Genomic DNA, 20,495 nt, shown 5'->3' with positions numbered 1-20,495 from the left:
AGTGTATCTGATAAATTATGAAAGCATGTATATATGTGTATGTAAGACTGTCATTTACTACGATTATACCTCTGTATACAGTGTCAATTTTGAAAGCATGGATATAACTATATATGTATAGACTTATATCAATTTTATCCAGTTTATCCAATATCAAATTTATTCAATGTATCCAATATCAAATTTATTCAGTGTATCCAATATCAAATTCATCTAGTGCATATATATGATACCAATATCATCATATGTATATAATAACAAATATTTAGTGTATTTAATATTGGAAAAATTATACGGTTAAACAAACTTATACTACTTAATTATTCATCATAACTATGTTTGCTATAATTATCACTCACGACTAACATTATACATTAATTATGTGGGTCGACTTCAAATTTGTATAATTAGCTACATTTGTATATGTATAATTCGCCAGAATATACAAATACATATGTATAATATATAGTTATTTAATCAATATACCTACACAATTCACCTCTCTCGCTCGCCTCTTTCCTCTCTCTCCCAATCTCACTTCCTTTTTATACAAATGCATATGTATAATTTACAATTGTCTAACCAATATACATATACAATTCACCTCCCTCTCACACTCTGCCCTCTTTTGCTCGCCTCTCTCCTCCCTCCTAAACTCGCTCGCCTCTCTCCTCCCTTTCCTGATCTGGCTTGCTTCTCTCCTCTCTCGCTCGATCTCGCTTGCCATATATACAAATAAATATGTATAATATACAATTATTTTACCAATTTACATATACAATTCACCTCTCTCCCACTTTTTCCCTCTCTCTCGCCTCTCTCCTCTCTCCTCTCTCCATTCTTGCTCACCTCTCTCCTCCCTATAACATGTAGCTACGAATTGTAATTATCAAACTATAGCTATGGAGAGTAATTAGGCTATTTTTTAGTGGCTATATGTGAAAGTTCTCCTTTAATATTGTATTCACTATGTATGGTATATGTGTGTCCAGTATATATATGCATAACACATGCTTAGAACAAGAGGATAGACATGCAGTCATACACATGTATCTCCTCAAATATGTAATTCCATCATCAACAACACAACCTTAAAGAAAGTGACCCTCACTTTAGTTTCTCTAAAATATTCCACTTGCCCATAACTCAACCTCAAATACACATGGTAAGTTCTCCATTCCTCCACTTTTTTTTCGGAAGTAGATCGATGAAAGAGGGAGAGGGGGGGGGGGGGGGGGAGATGGAGGGAGAAAGAGAGAGATCCATTTTTTCAAAAGAAGATCAATGAGAGAGGAGAGGAGAGGGGAGTAAGGAGAGTAACGAGCGCGAGAGGGTGGAGAGAAGGAAGAGAGTAGCAAATCCTAGGAGGATAAAAAGTATGAATATGTTTTGTAATTGGCAAAATTATAGCTAAGTTGACTGGATATACTAGATAAGTTTGCTAAGTTATGTAGTTTTTCTAGTTAATTAAATGGACAAGTTATTGACTGAGTTAACTTAGATATAATGAGTTCAGTTAAAATGTTTGTCATTTATTTTTGTGAAAATTAGATATATAAAAAAATTTATAGTAATATTTTCTAGTTATAACATTATAGTTTGACTTTTGATATATAACATTTAATATTTCAAGTTATAACATATTATTAGAAAATAAAGGTTGATTTTAAATATTTGACAATATTTATTTAAAAAAAGAAAAGAAAAAAAAAAGCCGTTTCTGCATTCAATTGGAAAGTAGCACATTTATGGGATTTAAATTATTTTCAATAGGTAATTAATAAATTAGCACATATTAAAGAATCATTTTTTTTTGAAAGATTATTCTGTTTTCTTAAAACGTTCAAATAAGTTGAAATCAAATTAAATTCTGATTTTATTTTTTTTCTCTATCACGTTTCTCTCTCTTCAATTGTTTGCAGTAATCTAAGTATTTTAGTGGTTGAAGTTATTTTGCGGTGAAAAAAATCGTGATTTGTTGTAATGGACAACAACATATCCATATTAATTAAACATGGTGGAAGATGGGGTCCGTCATTTGGTATTTATTATAGTTTACTGATTTATTTTTTGTAATTTTGTTCATAATACAGTTTGTGTTGTTTTGTTTCATAACACATTTTGGTAGGTACCATACTTGCAACAACATGGTACATTATACACGTTTTAGTTTTATTAAAATTGATAATTTGAGTAATATTTGTCTTCTGAAAAAATAAAATAAATTAATAATGTTGAGTTAATTTACTAGTAAAAAAAAGTCAACGAATTGATATTACAATGTATTAAATAACGTGCAAGAAAAAAATATTTATAATTTTGGCAAATTGTATGAAAAGTGTTGTAAGATTGTATGATATTTGATTTTCTGTTTGATAATTTAGATTTTGTTATTTGTGGATATATGTGATAGTAGTATATTTTTTGGTATGAACAAATTTGTAACGACCTGTTTAGTCGTTTTGAGCAGCAGATTTTATTTCTGGAAAAACAGGCTGAGATGACGGAACCCACGACGGACCGTCATGGGTACGACGGACCGTCGAGGGGTCTCGTTTCAAAACACTTAGAAATTCTGAAAAATGGGTACTGAAATTGACTCTCTGAACTTCGTAACGGAATAGCAGGACGGACCGTCACAGGCGTGACGGACCGTCACAGACTCTTCAGAGAATTTCAGTCTCTGAACTCTGTGACGGAGCAGCAGGACGGACCGTTGCAGGCACGACGGCCCGTCACAGGCTGCGTAATCCCAGGCGGAGTCGGATTTCTTTAATGTTTTAAGGGACGTTTTTGACTATTCCGGCTTATAATTATAAAGTTAGTGGTTTAATATTAATAACTGAATTACTTGGGGGCTAAAAGAGGTAACCTTAAGTAAATTAGTGGGTTATTATTGCCATCTTTTATTCTTAATTATATGCTAATTAGGGTAAAAGAAAGAGGGTTTGAATAAGAAAAAGAAAAGAACAGAAAGAGAGAGAGAGGGGATCGAACGACAAAGAGGAGAAACGAGAAAACGAAAAAGGCTTGGGAAATTGCTTGCTTGATCGAAAAATTCTTCGGTGGAGGCAGGTTATGGTTTTTATACACTATTCGTAGTAAACTCTTAATAGCGAATGATATGTATTGGGTAGTGTTGTAAACCCTTCTATATGCTTAATTGTGTGTTTGCATGTTGTGGTTATATAATTGTGATGAAATAAGCATGATGAAGCTATTGAATCTTAAATATTGAAAAAGAAACCCTAATCTACTTTGTTAATGATGATGCCTTAGTGTAAAAGAAGGCTTGATGAACGAAAGTAGTGAGATTAGGAGATCGGGTGCCACGTTCCGGTACTAGGATAGTATATGAGGATCGGAGTGTCACGTTCTGACACCAGGATAGTATATGGATCGGGTGCCACGTTCCGGTACCAGGATAGAATATGGAACGGGTGCCACGTTCCGGTACCAGGATAGTATATGAGGATCGGAGTGTCACGTTCCGACACCAGGATAGTATATGGATCGGGTGCCACGTTCCGGTACCAGGATAGAATATGGATCAGGTGCCACGTTCCAGTACCAGGATAGTATATGAGGATCGGAGTGTCACGATCCGACACTAGGATAGTATATGGATCGGGTGCCACGTTCCGGTACCAGGATAGAATATGGATCGGGTGTCACGTTCCGACACCAGGATAGGATGAGGATCGGAGTGTCACGTTCCGACACCAGGATAGTATATGAGGAGCGGAGTGTCACGTATCGACACGAGGGGAATAAAGATAATGAATCTTGAAAGATAATAATATATTCAATCTAATGAACCTAATTCCCAAATGAGTATGATGAGGAGGCGTGAGTCCTCATTGATGTGCTTGGTGTTGTAACCAAGGGTTATGGTAACTGTAAATGCTGCATGCTAAGGATATTAGTTGATTTTATGATGTTATCTGATATATACTGTTTTCTATTTTGAGTTGGCCGATGATACCTACTCAGTACTTGTGTTTGTACTGACCCCCTATTTTTATGTTTTCTTCTTTGTTATTTGTGGAGTGCAGCAAACGTGTCATCGTCTTCAACTCAACCGCAACTGTAGCCAGTCTTCATTACTCCGGATTTCAGGGTGAGCTAAAGCTTCTAGCTTGGACTGAATCTTCTTCTTCATGTCTTGATGTCTTGAAGTTCCGGCATGGACTAGCTGTTTATGTATTTTAGCTTCTTAGATACTCTTAGATTTAGTAATTCGAAGTAGATGTTCTTGTGATGACGACTTCCAGATTTTGGGGATAATAATAATAGTTGTTGAGTTTTTAGAAGTTATTGAATTGGTTTTTATTAATGAGTTAAGTCTTCCGCATTACTTTCTGTTGATATTATATTGAAATGTTAAGGTTTAGATTGGTTGGTTCGCTCATATAGGAGGGTAAGTGTGGGTGCCAGTCGCGGCCCGATTTGGGTCGTGACAAACTCGAATGAAGTTGATAAACTTGATGGTTGTTGTATGAATTGCTTATTAGTAGGGTATGAAATACGGAATGTTATTTTGTTGTGTGAATTATAATTTGAAAAGCACTGTTTATAATGTCATTGGAATTTGTTGTATGAAATATGTATTAATTGGGTATGAAATGTGTAATAATTAGGTATGAAATGTCACATATTATTTCGTTTATATGAATTCTGAATTATTTGTATAAAATTCTGATTCTTGCTGGTCATGTAATTGCACTTCTTAGATATAGGAAATTGCATGAAGCAGATTTATGTTCTACTTTTTATAGCCTGAAGAATTTCAAAGATGCATATGTCATCCATGTTAAACCTACCCCCAGCGAGAGTACATGATATATACCAAGTTATATTTCAGAGCCTAAATTGATGTCATCGGATCCAAAGAGATCAGTGGGAAGAAGATCACAACTTGAACGCTGGAAGGATTTTGCTGATGTAAATTCAAAAGGTCAAAGATTATTTTGTAGTAGATGTCGTCAAGTTGGACAGAACAGGAAGACATGTTCAAATTATCTTGTGAAAAAAATATGATTTCTTGTTTTCTACTTTTTGTTACACAATTTTTATGTTTTTATGTCTGTTAGACACATGTTATGTTTTATGGAGAACATTTATTATCATTAATATTTGAGTAATTGTGATTTTTGAATATTGTCCAACTATATATAACATTGAGACACAGTTTATACAAATTTTATTCAAGTTTTATTTTAATACTAACTTTATTTTATGTCAACCATTTTCATACAAGTATTAATCAAAATCCATACATAGTTCATATAAAAATCATACAAAGTTCATACATACGGATCCATTATTTTTAACATATCAATGATACAATGAATCCCTAGTCAAAATATGTTAAAAATAGTGAATCCATATGGTATGAACTATGTATATTGAAAGTATCATGAAAATAAAATAACCAACAATTGAAAATACATATTTATACAAGTATTTTCAAAAAAGTATAAATTGAATGTATGATATTTTTCACATTAAAAAGTAATAAATCAAAATATGATGTGATGTCATGTTCATAGAAGTAGTAATTAGACATCATACATATTTCATTCAAATAAGGGTACATTGACAATCCACTGATGTATAGTATCATGAAATTAAAATAATCAATAATTGAAGACACATTCATATATATTTTAATCATATTTGATACATATTTCATCCATTTAATGGTGCATTTTGAAATGAAAGTGCTACTTTGAACTATTGAATGCAGATGGTATGATTTATGTATAATACTAGTATCCATAAATTATATAGACCTATCTATAATTCTTAAGAACATGGAATAACTGGAAAAAAAACATATGATAAAAAAAAATAATGAAATACTTAAACATAAACAAATTGTTCAAGAGTTAAAAAAAATGTAGTCTAAAAAAAGGTAGAAGGTGCAATAAACTATTTCTAATTTCTTTTCTGTGGTCTTGGTGTAGGATGATTGGTTGTGTCCGAAACATGTTCTTTTGGTGTGTGAGGTCCGCCATATTTGCTAGCAACCGTATCAGTAACTTCACTATGACTTATTGTGCCCTCTTCATTCTTTGATTTTTCATAACGCCACAGTATTGTGACATACCTTTGTCGATGGTATGTTGCATCGATATCAACAATGAACATATCAAAAACACCATTACTGATGTATTCAGCAAAAGAGATTTGTACATACCACAATCGCCGCAAAAAAATTGAAAGAAGAAATATGTTAATAACTAAATAATGTTGTCATTCTTTATGAAATCAGTAGAGTATAGAAAATACATACTTGAAACTATCTTCTTGTTGAGGAACATCCATCATATGCTTGATATCAAGTAGTTCGGATTGAGACCTGTATTAATATTCAGGAAGATTGTTGGCAAATAGATTAAGTCTTTTACCATAAAATTTTGTGCTCGACGAAAATAGTGATATCATTGTTACAGGTTTATCAATAGCTTCATTCACTTTTGAGGAAGATTGAAGTGGGATGGTGTGAGGCGTGAGAAGAGCGTGTAACCTGTCATTCTCCCCTTCTATAATCAATTTTTTGGGATCTGCGCATCTGAAAGGAGTTATAGTTTGTATCATATAACATAAAGAAACTAACTGTAGTATTTTCCTTTGTCAGACATCTCATTGAGCATGGATCGGTGGAAAGTTCTGAGAGAGCATGCAGATAAAATTGACGAGGCTGTTTCTAAGAATAGCTTGTGATGGGGGTGAGCTGTGAATGGGGTATGGGTGATTGGGTAATGTAAACAAGGAACATGATAAATTTAAATCCCTAAAAATATTTAAACTGATTATTAGTTTTAAAAAGGACACTATAAAAATATATAATTAATAAACTAAAAATTTAAAGAGGTGGTTTTTGAAAAGGTAACTGTAATAATAGAATTAAAAATTTAAACATATTAATTAATATCTAAATTAGATTATTAATTGATTTTTAATTAAATATAATTTTAATTGATATGCTATAACTCGAAAATAATCTGCTATAAGTAAGAATTTTGTAAAAATATGTTTATAACCCGATATATATCGCTTTAAATGTGCATATGGTGTTATTTTATTTTATTTTTTTGTTCTTTTAGAATTTTTTAGTACCTAATAAAATTAGTTTCTATTTATGGAAAATTACTAAACTAGTAAAAAAATTCTAACATAATTATTTAAAAAATCTATAATTTAAAAATACTAGTAAAAATGTCAAAATGTCAATGCTTTTAGAAAATATTGTATATCCTAACTTTTAAATCTTATTTACCTCACCTTAATTGTAATTTTCCAACTCCTTATCTCTCTCTCTCTCTCTATCTATCTATATATATATATATATATATATATATATATAGTTTATATATATATATATATATATATAGTTTATATATATTTAAAAAGTAGTATTTTCTCTCACTAATTTTACTCTTCCAATTCTTCATCTTTACACTCTCGCTTCTCTATTTTTCATTCTTTTTTTTCCTCCAGAGTTTGAAAATATATCTCTAAAGATATTAACAAAAATCTTCTGGATTAGGATATGCAGCTTTATTCGATTTTTACCTTTGTTTACTAATTTTATTTTTGTTTAAATCATTCAAAAATTTTGTTTAACCAATTTCGTTTAGGGTTTGAAAACCTCAAAATCACTCTCTAATGACCGAATCTAAGAGAATTACAAGAGGTATCCAAATAAATTAATAATTTATTATCGGTATAAAATAGTATGCGTATTGAAATATAATAGTTTTCAAAATTTATAAAGTATGTGTATTGATATAAAATAGTATTATCGATGTCTATGGATATTGTGGATTTGTTAGTATAGATATTGTATTTCTTAATTATTTTTTTTGTATTTGTATTTGTGAACATTCTGTTAATTTTGACGATATACACAAATACTTGGACTCATAATATCTATGTATAATTTTCTAGGTGTGGACAATGTAAGAGTGTCGTTTGTATCCAGTCAATTAAACATATATATTTACTTTATATAGTTGTATTCATTTTTAAGAAATAGTGATGTTATTTTAGATTGTAGTCATATTTTATTATTTGATGATTTTATACTTATTATGTTATATTTGGTGTATGTATTTTGTGTGGAGTAGGTTTATTTTGTGATAAAAACATATTTCGGTCATTATAATATGAGAATCAAGTATTCATTAACTATTCAAGCATTAATTTGTTTGGAAGTTTTGACATGTAAGTTTTTTAATTTATTTGAGTAGTTATATTTTTTTGATAATGAGACAAAGTTTTACTAATGCACAAGTGAATACAGATTCATATTTGAGTTTGGCGAACAAAAAATCTGAAAAAGAACATAGCTGATGAAGAAGAAGAAAGAAAGAAATCAGAGTAGGAGAAGAAGGTTGCAAAAATGTTATTCATATTAATTTTTGTTTGTCAATTGTTTTTCTTTTACTCAACGTTTGTATTTTTATTAAAAATATTATATTTTTCTTAGTTTATAGTCAATCCAACAGGTATGCCAAATGGATTTGTATTTCTTAAGCATTGATGTATCCAATTTCTTTCACAGTCAATTTGTATTTTTTTTAAGAATATTGTATTCTTTCTTAAAATATCACTCATATGCAATGATTAGATTATACTAGCGTGCAATCAATAATATTTTATAATACAAATAAAAGAAAAATATATTTGGCAGTTATTTAATATTACAGTCTTGATCATTAGATACACTTTTTAGTTTTCACAGTTAAAGTAAAATACACACATAACTCAATCATGAATACCTTTTGTTATATGAATGTAAGTTTGTATTCATTAATGATTTTGTATTCAATTTTTATGAAATACAATATAGTTACGTGGATAACTATTTTGTCTGGAGCGATGACATCCTTAAGATCATCCTATTGAACGCATGGTGGTAGGTTCCTCCAGAACAAAAATAACAACAAACACAAAGTAAAAAAAAAAGTAAACTGATCAAATATCGAATACAAAAATTAGAAATGAAAAAGCTACAAGAAAAATTTGACTCAATGTTTAAGAAAACAAAAATTGGGACACCAAATAAGATTAGATCCCATCCGTAGCAAAATAGGGATGAACAAGGCACCAAACAATAAATTCAGCAGAACTGAACTTCTAGCCCAATGTCTATTTGTATGCCTATCTTTTTGTATGAATCTCCTTTTTTTCGGGCAAAAACTTTAATCATTGACATGTCTTCTGCGGAGAAGGAGGATCACCAATGGAGAATTGAATGTTGCTAATGAAGGATGAGGAAGACGAGAGAATTTGTCACCTATTTTAGTCTCTTAATCTGTATCAATCTCTTTTTTCAGCAAAAATCTTGTCTTGCCTTTTACGAAGGAGGAAGATCATCAAAGGAAAATCAAAAGTCGTTAATGGATGATAAGGAAGACGAGAGAATTTGTGTCTAGTTTATCTCCTAATCTAAAGTAACTAATAATATATTTTCACCACTATTTACTTTATTTAAAATATTCTCTGCCTTGATTTTCTCTAAGTTGTTATTTGCTTAGTTGTATTTTTATTCAGTTAAATCAAAGAAAAATGATACGTAAATCAACAATATAACAAATCAAAATATTAACATTTTAAATAAATATTAAAAGTGTGGCTAAGGGTCCTATCAAATGCTTAAATATTGATATTTTTAAAATTTTCCCTTTTATTTATATGACTATATATTAATATTAATAAAAAGTCTTTCAAAATAAATTTTGATTAGAATTCTTTTGGATCAATTTGAGGTATATATCAACCCTATTTGCTATGAATTGAAATAGTTTAAGCTAATAAATCAACTGTTAATATGAATTAAGTGGATCAAATTTTCAAGAGCTGATTTTATGAACTCTCATGGAGTTTGAAACTCGGTTAATTAAGCAAGTAAGCATATAGAAATTGTAAAATAGTACTTTCACCATCCGGAATTGTTTGTTATGTTGTGTTAATAAAAAGTCAATTTGACTAATTTTCAAAGATAAATTAGATCACATTAATTTGATATTTTAAACAAAAAAATTAGATATTCTAAAATTATATGAAAAGTACTATAAATTACAATTTTTTTGCATATTAAGATGATGAAAAAATGCATCTTAAAATGTTAGTTAAAGTTTTTATAGTTTGACTCGAAAAATAGAAATCATGATAAACAAAACCAGACGGAGGAAGTAATAAGCGAAAAAGTGCAACATATGTGCAATAGTATTTTCTTTTCATTGGTGGACTTGGCACTTGGGAATATTTAAAGAAAACATTGGGGGAAAACCAAGACCACTAACTTTCCTGTCTCACCAACCAATTTCATGAAAATGACCAACTTATTTTGGTCCAAATAGTCTTCATTTTGACCACATATGAGTTTGCTATATATACTCCATATCATTTGGGTGACTCAACATCATCCTCATCAACTCAACTTCTTTTCTTCGCTAGCAAACTTATCAAAATGGCTTTTGCTAATGGACAAGCATTTCTCTTACTTGCAGTATTGTTCTCATCCATGTTTTCCATTGGACTAGCCAACCATGACTTCAATTGGGGTCCTATAACATGGAACAAAACCAATTGCCCTTATTCTCATCCCCCAAATGCCACTCAGACCTCCAATAAATTCATCATTGGAGGTTCGAAAAATTGGCATTATGGCTTCAACTACATGGATTGGGCTCGAAACAATGGTCCGTTCTTTGTTAATGACACCTTAGGTATGTCTTTGTTTTTAAAATTTCTACTTTTAGTACATTTGTGCTTTATCATGTCATTTATATAAATTTGACATGTAGCTAAAGGGGTTCAATTGAATCTATTAAAGTTAAATAAAACATGTATAGTGTGCATTTTCTTAACATTACTTAATGCATCAGATATTGTTATATCTCGATTTTCTCATGTGTTGTGACAAAAAATTCATCCCACGTCTTGATATTTTTTTAAAAGTATTATTTAATTATTTATTTATACTAAGTTCTATTCCTTAAAACAAAATAAATAGTGAATGCAATAATACCATTCTCTCTCTCTATATCTCTCTCTCTCTATATATATATATACACTTAAGTTCTGATTATCACACTTTAATATATTTGTGGCATGCAGTGTTCAAGTATGATCCACCAAATGTAAATGGTACTGGATTTCCACACAGTGTTTATTTATTCTCAAATTATCGGAGTTTCATCAAGTGTGATTTCAGGAGAGCTAAAAGGATAGCAGATCCAAGTGAAGGTGCAGGGGAAGGATTTGAGTTTGTGCTAAAGAAAATGCAAACTTACTATTTTGGTTGTGGAGAACACAAAGGAATCCATTGCAAGACTGGGAATATGAAGTTTGCTGTGATGCCTCTCAAACATTGGCGTTTCTAAAATTGGGAGATGCATACTGATTAGCTACACTTTTATTTTTATGATTTTTGTGTTTTATTACTTGAATAAAATTTAAGCTAAACATGAATTGATTTTAAGTGTATAATTTTCATTTCAATAAAAATATAGTACTTGGGAGTTTTGGAATGCATGATATTTGTTTATTAATGCTTCAGATTATTTTATGAATCTTCAAGTTTATTTAATTTGTACCATCATAGATTTAAGCAAGCAAATCATATCCATAAATTTTGGACAAAGGACAAAAATAACAAAATTTTAAAGCAAGATGATCATTTGTCCCTTATAAAATTTTAATGATAAAAATCCCTTAAAAATAAAAAATACTGATACAATAATAATTGGTCCTGATACATTAATAAGATGGAGCGGATACTTTATTAATTAAAGTCTGGATACAAAAATAGAAAATCAAATATTGAATCCCTTAAATCAAGCTAATCAATTTCGCTGACGTTATTCTCAATCTTCATCTTCTTCTATGTTTCAATAAATCAAATCAAAATTGAAAGATTCAAATCGTGTTCATCTTCTTCTCTGTTTCTACAAAGAGGACTTCGACTGAGAATCAACTTTGTTGTTCTGTGTTTAATAAGATAGTTAATGAATATATCAATTTTGTTGAGGCATTCTGAAATTTGGGAGAGTGAGATTAAATATGAATGATACAAGAGTGATGGGATATTTGTTAGTGAGCATGTTTCATTCATGAATCTAATTTCAACAATTGCGGCTAAGTTTAATATTGATAAGTCAAGAATTTTTTTTAAAATAAGATACATTGTAGAAGGAAATTCCTCTCCAATGAGTATAAGGATTGATATGGGAGTAAGCTTGTACATAGAGGTGAAGAAACGCGAGATTGGATTTGGAACGTATTCCCTTTGTATTGATATAATTGATAAGGATGTTGGCGACAATGAAAGTTTTGATGTATCAACTGGTTCAATCGTCTGTGTTGAAGGTGTTGAACATGATACACTAGCTCTCAACTTGGTAGAATAAAAAAATGGTGATTTGTTTCACATACCAGAGTTCGAGGTGACGAATTACATATCTGATACAAAAAGTACAGACATTAAAATGGATCAATTGTACAAAGAGAAAGCCACTCTGATATTTGTAATGGAAAAATACAAAAATAAAAATGACTTTAATTTCAGAGTAAAGAGATTTGATAACAAGAGGTATGAAACTTTGTCTAGTTTATTTGATGTGTTAATATATCAATATATGATTGTTCTGATTACTGTATTGTTGCAATTTGTTAAAATAGTAAGGACACATTACTTGCAAAAATTACGATACAATAAGTTTTTCTAGTTTATTTGATGTATTAATGTGTCAATATATGATTGTTCTGATTACTGTATTGCTGGAATTTGTTGAAACAGTAAAGTTACATTACTGGCTAAATTATGATACAATAATTCTGTCTAGTTTAATTGATGTGTTAATGTATCAATATATGATCGTTGAGATTAATATATTGCTGCAATTTATTGAAACGGTAAGGATATGTTATTGACAAAATTATTGTCGTCTAGTTTATTTGATGCTAATGTTTAGAAATATGATCGTTCTGACTAATGTATAGTTGTAATTTATGAAACAATAAGAACACATTACTGGTTAGAATTATGATACAATAATTATATCTAGATTTTTATGTGTTAATGTATCAACATATAATTGTTTTGATTAATGTATCAATATAAAGTAGTTAGTACATTTTACTATACTCTTGATGTTTGATATGTGTGCAATAATGATGATACATTATTGTAGTAAAACTTATACAAGTTGTATCTAGAAAAATACAACTACAAATTATTGTGCTCATCTGATGACTGTTGTTGGAGATTCAATGCATCTCTTAGGAAGAAATCAGATTTATTCAAAATGAGGTACTTCAATAGTGAACATGCATGTCCAATAAGGGATGGATTATGAACAATTGTTCAAGCTACAGTTGGGTTTACAAGTGTTGTGACAGCGCCTAAACTGCACAATCATAAAAGAATTCATATAGCAAATGATGTTATTGAGGATATAAGAGCACTGTATGGGATTGATATTTCATACAAGCAAGCATGGCGTGCTAAGGAGCGTGCATTAGAGATGATAAGGGGCAAGTCTGCGAATGATATAGACAGTTGCCTAAATATCTATATATGTTGGAAATCGTATACCCAAATTGTTATACACGGATGCACTAAGTCGGAGGAAAATAAGTTCATGTATTTGTTCATATCATTAAGGCCACTAATGAGGGGCTTTGACTATTGTAGACCAGTAGTTGTTTTTGATGGTGCACATCTTTATGGAGCTTACAAAGTAACTTTTGTATCAGCAAGTACGCTTGATGGTGCAGGTATGATTTCTGTATTAGACTTTATATATGGATATTTGTTTATCTAAAGTAACAAATCAGTTTCTGAGTAGGTTGCATATTGCCGTTAGCTTATGGAGTGGTGGACAGTGAAAATGATTGTAATGGCCATAGTTCTTTCAACAATTTAAAAGTGCATTTGAATAGAGGGAACAATGTGTATTGTATCAGATAGAAATGAAAGCATAATTAATGGCATTAGAACTGTTTTTCCAAATGTTCCTCATTTTACATGCATTTGGCACGTTTGAAAAAATGTTTGTACAAGTTTCAAGAGAAGCAAAAACATACTAAGTGATGTATTCTATTAAATGACCAAGTCTTATAGGAAAAAGGATTTTGTGAAATTGATGGCTGAAGTCGTTAAAATTGATAATTGGATTAAGATGTATCTTGAGGATTCCGATTATGAAAAGTGATCAAGAGTTCATGCAACAGTAAACAAGGGGAGAATGATGACTTCAAACATACAAGAATGTATAAATGATTGCCTTGTTGAAGCGCGACAACTACCTGTAATACAATTTTTGGAAGAAATCAGAGTTCTATTCGGTTCTTGGAACTCTAAAAATGAGTGTTGACACCCAATTTTAGATCTTTCCGACACAAATTAATTCACGAGTTTCTTAATTGCCAAACGAGTTGAAATAGTTGACTTTATAAGATTCAAATATTTTCAAGTCATTTTAGAGTAGCTTTAGTCAATTTTTTATGGTTTAAAACGATATATATTTTTATGGGTTTTTGTCTGATTAGTTTATTTGTGAAATATTCAAAAATCATCTTTAAAGACTTTAATTTTAGTAAGTTTTTTTTAAATTAGTTTGCTTAAAATTATAGTTATATTTTGAATAGTTTATAATTAAGTTAATTATTTCATGTCGTTAAGAATTGAGAAACTCATAGATTAGTTGTGTTACTCAGCCTATTTGAATTTTGGTTGATTAATTTTGAATTGGCTAAATTATAATTTGGAAAAATAACTTAAATACACAACTATGAGTTTTATAATCTCTAATTTTCCCTTCTTTTTTTAAATATTACATAATTCTTTTTTTTTTAATGTTAGTAGAAGTGTATAGATATATAACATTCTCCCTCCTATAATACACAATTACCCAATATAATGCCTATTTTTTCTCCATTAAAACACTCAACCTTTTAAATCAGTTTTTGGATTTTGAATTATTAATTTTAATAAATTTTAATTGAAACACACAATTTTGAATTTTAAAATTCAAAAAATTTGAAATTTCAAAAATCTGGACAATTTCTCTCCCGTTCTTAGTGTTATTCTTACTCCATCACGTCTTCAGTTCTTCTTTCTTCATCATCGTCTTTCTTTTTCTTAACCCAGCATCTTTTATTGGTTTCTTCTTTTTCTTCTTAATCCATCATCGTTTTTCTTCTTCTTAACCCATCATGTTTTATTGGTTTCTTCTTTTTCTTCTTAATCCATCATCAGTTCTTCTTTTCTTCCTTTTTTTGTTTTGGTTAATTGTTCTATTACATCATAGTAATGGATCCGTTAATTAATAGAAGGATATATGATTCCGACGATGAAAATTGGAAAGAAAATAGAAAAAAGTCTTTGCATGACCCTATGAATCTTCAGAAGGATTCAAACAAAGACTCTAGCGAAACATCAAAATCAAAGGTTGTCAAAATACAACAAAAAAAAAGAAAAAAGAAGCAACAAACATTGTTGTTAGGCCTACATTGTTTCGGGTTTGTATTTTTGTACTTAAAACTGTTGTTGAAATTAGTAAAAATTCTAAGAAATTCAATATGTATCAAAAAATCATGAAAATTATTATCATGTATCAGACAATAGGTTTAATACATGAGTACTAAGTGGATTATAATGTTTAGTCTATGCTTTGACACATGAACTAGATGTGTATCATATGATTTCCTATGTATCAAGGGTTTTTTAAATTTTTTATCTTGTACCAGTGATTAATTTCAATAAATGCCCCATCAAGTGTGCTTGCTGATACATTTTGAATCAGTGAGTATAGTGTTTTAGATGATGCATTAATACATGAATTTGTTGTGTATCATAATATTTTCTATGTATCATGAAGTTTTGAAAATTGTTATAATGTATCATTCACTAAGTTTAATAACTGCGTCATCAACTGTGCTTGATGATACATATAGAATCAGTGTGTATAATGTTTAGTCGATGTACTGATACATGTATTATATATGTATCACATGTTATAATGTTTAGTCAATGCACTGATACATGTAGTAGATATGTATCACATGTTTTTCATGCAGTATGAATTTCTGAAAATTGATATCATGTATCAGTAATGTATTAGTTGTTTTATTTAGTATTTTCATAAAAAATGTATTCAAAATAGATGATATAATCTTTGATTTTCAAAATTTGAATTTAATATCCAATTACGTGCTGATTTAATACTGATTAATGATCTGTTACCGTAAATTTAGTTGGTTTAGTTAACAAGATTAAATGTACCGTTTTCCCCCCATTTTTTTCTTAACAGTTTAAACTTATCATGTATCACTAGAGTCTAAAGTATCACGGCACAACAATTTTAAGGGATTTTTAGTAAATACTAATTTTATCGGGACAGAGTGTAATTATTGAATTACACTATGAAATTCCTTAAATTTTTACTTATAATTTTATTCAGCTATTAAAGGACCAAGTTGTGGGCCTTTATACAAATATTTTCAGCAGCCCAATCATATTTTAATTTTGAGCCCAGTTCAAATTGGTCCAACATCCATTTTTACTCACTAAAAATAACTCGACCCCAGCCCATTTTATTTTACCCAACCCAGCTCCAATTCTAACCCTACCCAAATCCCTTGCCCTCATAAAAGAGGGAAAATTATATAAAATAGCAAACTAATAACCTAAATTAAATAAAATAGCTAGGTTTGATTTAATTGTGCTCCATAGCAAACATTATCTAAAATTTGCCAGCGTCTCTCTCCCAGGAATCTCGCTCGTCACTCTCCATTCTCGCTCGCCTCTCTCGCTTTATACACAGAAGTGTATAATTCTGTTTCTGTTTTATATAAAGCGAGAAAAAATTGTATATACACATGCAAAAATGTATATCTTCGTGTTAAACACTTAATTATACAATTTACAAACATTTTACTTCAAAAATTGCAGAGAAAAAGGCCAACGAATTATACAATTGCGAATTATACAATTGCAGTGAAATACAATTTTCTCTAGCTTTATACAACAGAAGTGTATATATTGTGTTTCTGTTTTTGTATAAAGCGAGAAAAACATATATCTTCTTGCTATACACTTATAATTATGCAATATACATACATTTTAATTCGATTCAACTATATGCAAAACAAATTATACAATTGCAGTGAAATAGGCCAGGGAATTATACACTTGTATATTTATAACGAATTATACAGTTTTTATGTTTGCTATGAGCGCAATTATGCAAAGTTTGCTATATTATACAAATATAAATTTTTTGTTTGCTATATGTGAAAATTGCCCTAAAAAAAAATCGAAGTTCATAAGTGTTCTTCTTTCCTTTTCACGATAACCACGCACAACAAGCGCATAATTCCTAAAAGAAGCGAGAATCGTGACTTAGCAACGATGTATGCGCGTCAAACCAGCGTATGCACTGTGTTCATTTTGTCATTTTCTTATCCAACGTCCCTTTCTCCTTTCTGCGTTTTGTACAACTCCAATAGCAGGCTAGAGGGCGCGTGGAATCGTCCTCACAACTCCGAGATGAGGCCATGTCGAACAGCGGGTACGCTCGACCAATCTGAGTCGTCCGTCTCCCTTTACCTTTCTAGAATGGGGTCAAAATCTCATGAAAAGGATGTTTCCCTTAATGGGGAAAATATTTTGAATTTGTGGATCCGATTTCCTATCTGATTCTTCCAACTTTCCCCCCAATTTCAAAAACCCTAATTCGCCCCCCATATATTGTATATTTCTATTCACTGTAAAGGGGAAGGGAAAAAGAAGGGAAATCTGAAAAAAAAAGGTTCGGAAGATTTTTTGGGGTGTAAGAAATTTTGAGAAAAATATATCTAGGACGATTTTAAGCAAAAGTATACAGCTAAAATACTCACTATATACATTGAGGAAGTGAGGGGAGAATAGAAAACAATTAATTTCTATTCCAAGTCCCATTCTTCCGTTTTGCCATCCATGAGCTCATTTGGGTTTCCATTCTAGTTCGCTGGTTCATCGTTGGCGCTCGAGTCATTTTTTTGGGAGTCTTTCACCCCTGCTTGTCCGTGTCAGTTCACTGCTCAAAAGGAGGTAAACTCTTTGTAATCTTTATGTTGTTTTACTCCTAACCATTTTGTATCTTCCGTTTTGAGTATTTTTTAATTTTGTGTTCGATTCCCATAGCTAAAACAATTTGATGATCAATGACTGCCTCAATTAGTTCACATTGTGTTCCTTTTAGACATCTTAAATAGTTGCAAAACGGTATGTATTGAAATTTACTTCCTGGGTTTGATGAAAATTCTGTGTGGGTAGTCTTTTTTTCGAGTTTAGCGTAATGTTTAGTCATGTTAACAATTTTCTTTCCTCTTATGATTGTTAGAATGTGGTTAGAATCTGTCCCCTTTTCCCTTTGTTGTTATCAAGTGCCAAAAGAAGTGTCTATCTTTGTTGTTCATCTTTAATTCTCAACCGGTCAATTTAATATTGTTTTCTTTGGAGATATTTGCAGTAAAACGTTAAAACTTAATCTCAATGTCAAATGGCCTATCTCTTGTTTCCTCAAAATGTTTGAATACATTGAGTATTTTGTATTCTTTTAAGTTTATTTGTGGATTAAGGATAGAAATTGTTCATGTGTGTATTACTTTATCATGGTCAAGTTGAAATTTTGACTACTGTAAGTTTTTACTTTCATCTGGTTTTCTAGTATTCTCTTAGCCTTGTATTGTTTCATTTTTCGAATTAGGAAATACGATGTTCATGTTGGGAGGAATGTATTGCGACAATATCGACTCGTATGTATCATGTTATTCGCCATTATCTTGTTAGTTTATACACTTACTGCTGGAAATTTTATTTGTCATGTTAATCAGTTTTTTTAACCTACGTACCCTCATAATCTTTAACTCTTCACAATTGTTATTCATTAATAAAATTGGTAGTATTTTATCATCCTATACATATTTTGACTCTCGTGTAAGTTTATGCCATATATATTTCGCATCTTGATCTCTCCTTCATACGGTCGACCAATCAAGTTGGGATTAGGATTTTCCCATCTTTCCTTTATTCACTAAGCTTACTTACTGCCATTTCATGAGTATTGACTTGTTATGGTAAATTTTAATGGGTTGTATCCTAGTACTGAATCACTTGAATTAATATCCTTTTTGGCACTTGATGCAACAGAGCATGATTTCCCCCTTTTTCTTATTATTTTTTATATTATTATATTTATTGAATGACTTGTTACTTATGTATTTTTATTCATTCTTGCTGCATGTGAGCGTCATCAAAGTCTATCAGATCTAAATCTCCTACGCATTTCGAGTTGTTTAAAACCCAAAATCCCTTAGTATATGTCGGCTTTATCTTTTAAAGTCGAATCAAGCTATCACGCCCCCATTTTTTCGTACTCTTTTGGAATTTGGAGTTTAAGGATTCGCCACCTAACGAATTAAGATGCGTTAGGATACCTATTTAACCTAACTATGTCTAGCTAAGGTCAACAAGACAGAGATCAGGGTAAGAGTTCAAATTATCTCGACGGAAAGGTGTTAGGAATTCCTCAAGGTCCATAAATGTGGGTCCAATCGTATCTCATGCAATCTATGTGGAAGTTACAAATAGCAATTAAAGTCAGTTCATTTATATGCCTGCTAGGTGATAAGAAAATTTGAATAATTAAATCTATCTATTATTTTAATTAATTAGCTAAGCGTGTAATGCTATGTGATAATATAATATTAAACAATAAAGATAGCATCCTTATTTTAATTAATTATTTAGGCATGCGAGACTAAGTGATAAAATATTAAACAAATTGAGGAATAAATTTATTATTTTTAATTAATTATTTAAGCATGTAAAAATAAGTGATAGCAATAGATAAAACATCAAATAATAATTTAAGGATAAGCGAGAGGATAGAAAAAGGGACAAATAAATAAGCAAATAATTTTTTTTAACCTACCCCAAATAAACATAATTATTAAACAAGTAAAAGGGTAAAAAGGGAAGGGAGACTCAAATAAGACTTTTTGGATCAGCACTCGACTTTTTTTTTTTTTGATAGGCTGCCGTATAGGGACAGACAAAATCAAAGTTTGTCTTTCAAGCCTGAGTCGATGTCATCATCTCCGTAGGGCCAACTACCCCTACCCCATCAGCACATGCATTTCGTACCTAAAAGGTGCCTAACGTCCCAACTTAATTGTCCAAGAGGCATTGGACTCTTAAAGGGTGGACTTAGACAAAATAGAATATAAGATCCTCATAGACTCCAAGTCAAACAAACAAGGCAAACTAGACGGTCATTTTAGCAATACAAGTCTCAATTTGGCCTTTAAAAATCAATTAGACATTCATGCAAACAACACATAATTGTGAAGGTTTTATGCTAAGTGTGTAAACATACAAACAGAAAATTATAGTAACGACAATTTAATTATGAGAGGGCAAATATGATAAC

General features: G+C 30.6%; 1 protein-coding gene and 1 long non-coding RNA gene across 2 annotated transcripts; both read left to right on the top strand.

Moving 5' to 3' along the window:
• Window positions 1-10,410: 10,410 nt before the first annotated feature.
• On the top strand, window positions 10,411-11,546 carry LOC101249124 (uncharacterized). Its single transcript, XM_004248695.5, has 2 exons — window positions 10,411-10,742; window positions 11,134-11,546. The coding sequence occupies exons 1-2, from the start codon at window positions 10,484-10,486 to the stop codon at window positions 11,397-11,399; spliced, it is 525 nt and encodes a 174-aa protein (XP_004248743.1). The 5' UTR covers window positions 10,411-10,483; the 3' UTR covers window positions 11,400-11,546.
• A 5,908-nt stretch (window positions 11,547-17,454) lies between these two features.
• LOC101249408 (uncharacterized) lies at window positions 17,455-19,210 on the top strand. Its single transcript, XR_183180.5, has 2 exons — window positions 17,455-18,112; window positions 18,771-19,210. It is a non-coding gene; the product is annotated as an uncharacterized lncRNA (long non-coding RNA).
• Window positions 19,211-20,495: the final 1,285 nt, after the last annotated feature.

This window comes from Solanum lycopersicum, chromosome 10 (genome assembly GCF_036512215.1).
Source record: "Solanum lycopersicum chromosome 10, SLM_r2.1".
In the NCBI taxonomy this organism is placed as follows: domain Eukaryota; kingdom Viridiplantae; phylum Streptophyta; class Magnoliopsida; order Solanales; family Solanaceae; genus Solanum; species Solanum lycopersicum.
The sequence above is the reverse complement of the archived record's forward strand: the minus strand, read 5'-3'. Positions and strand labels throughout refer to the sequence as shown.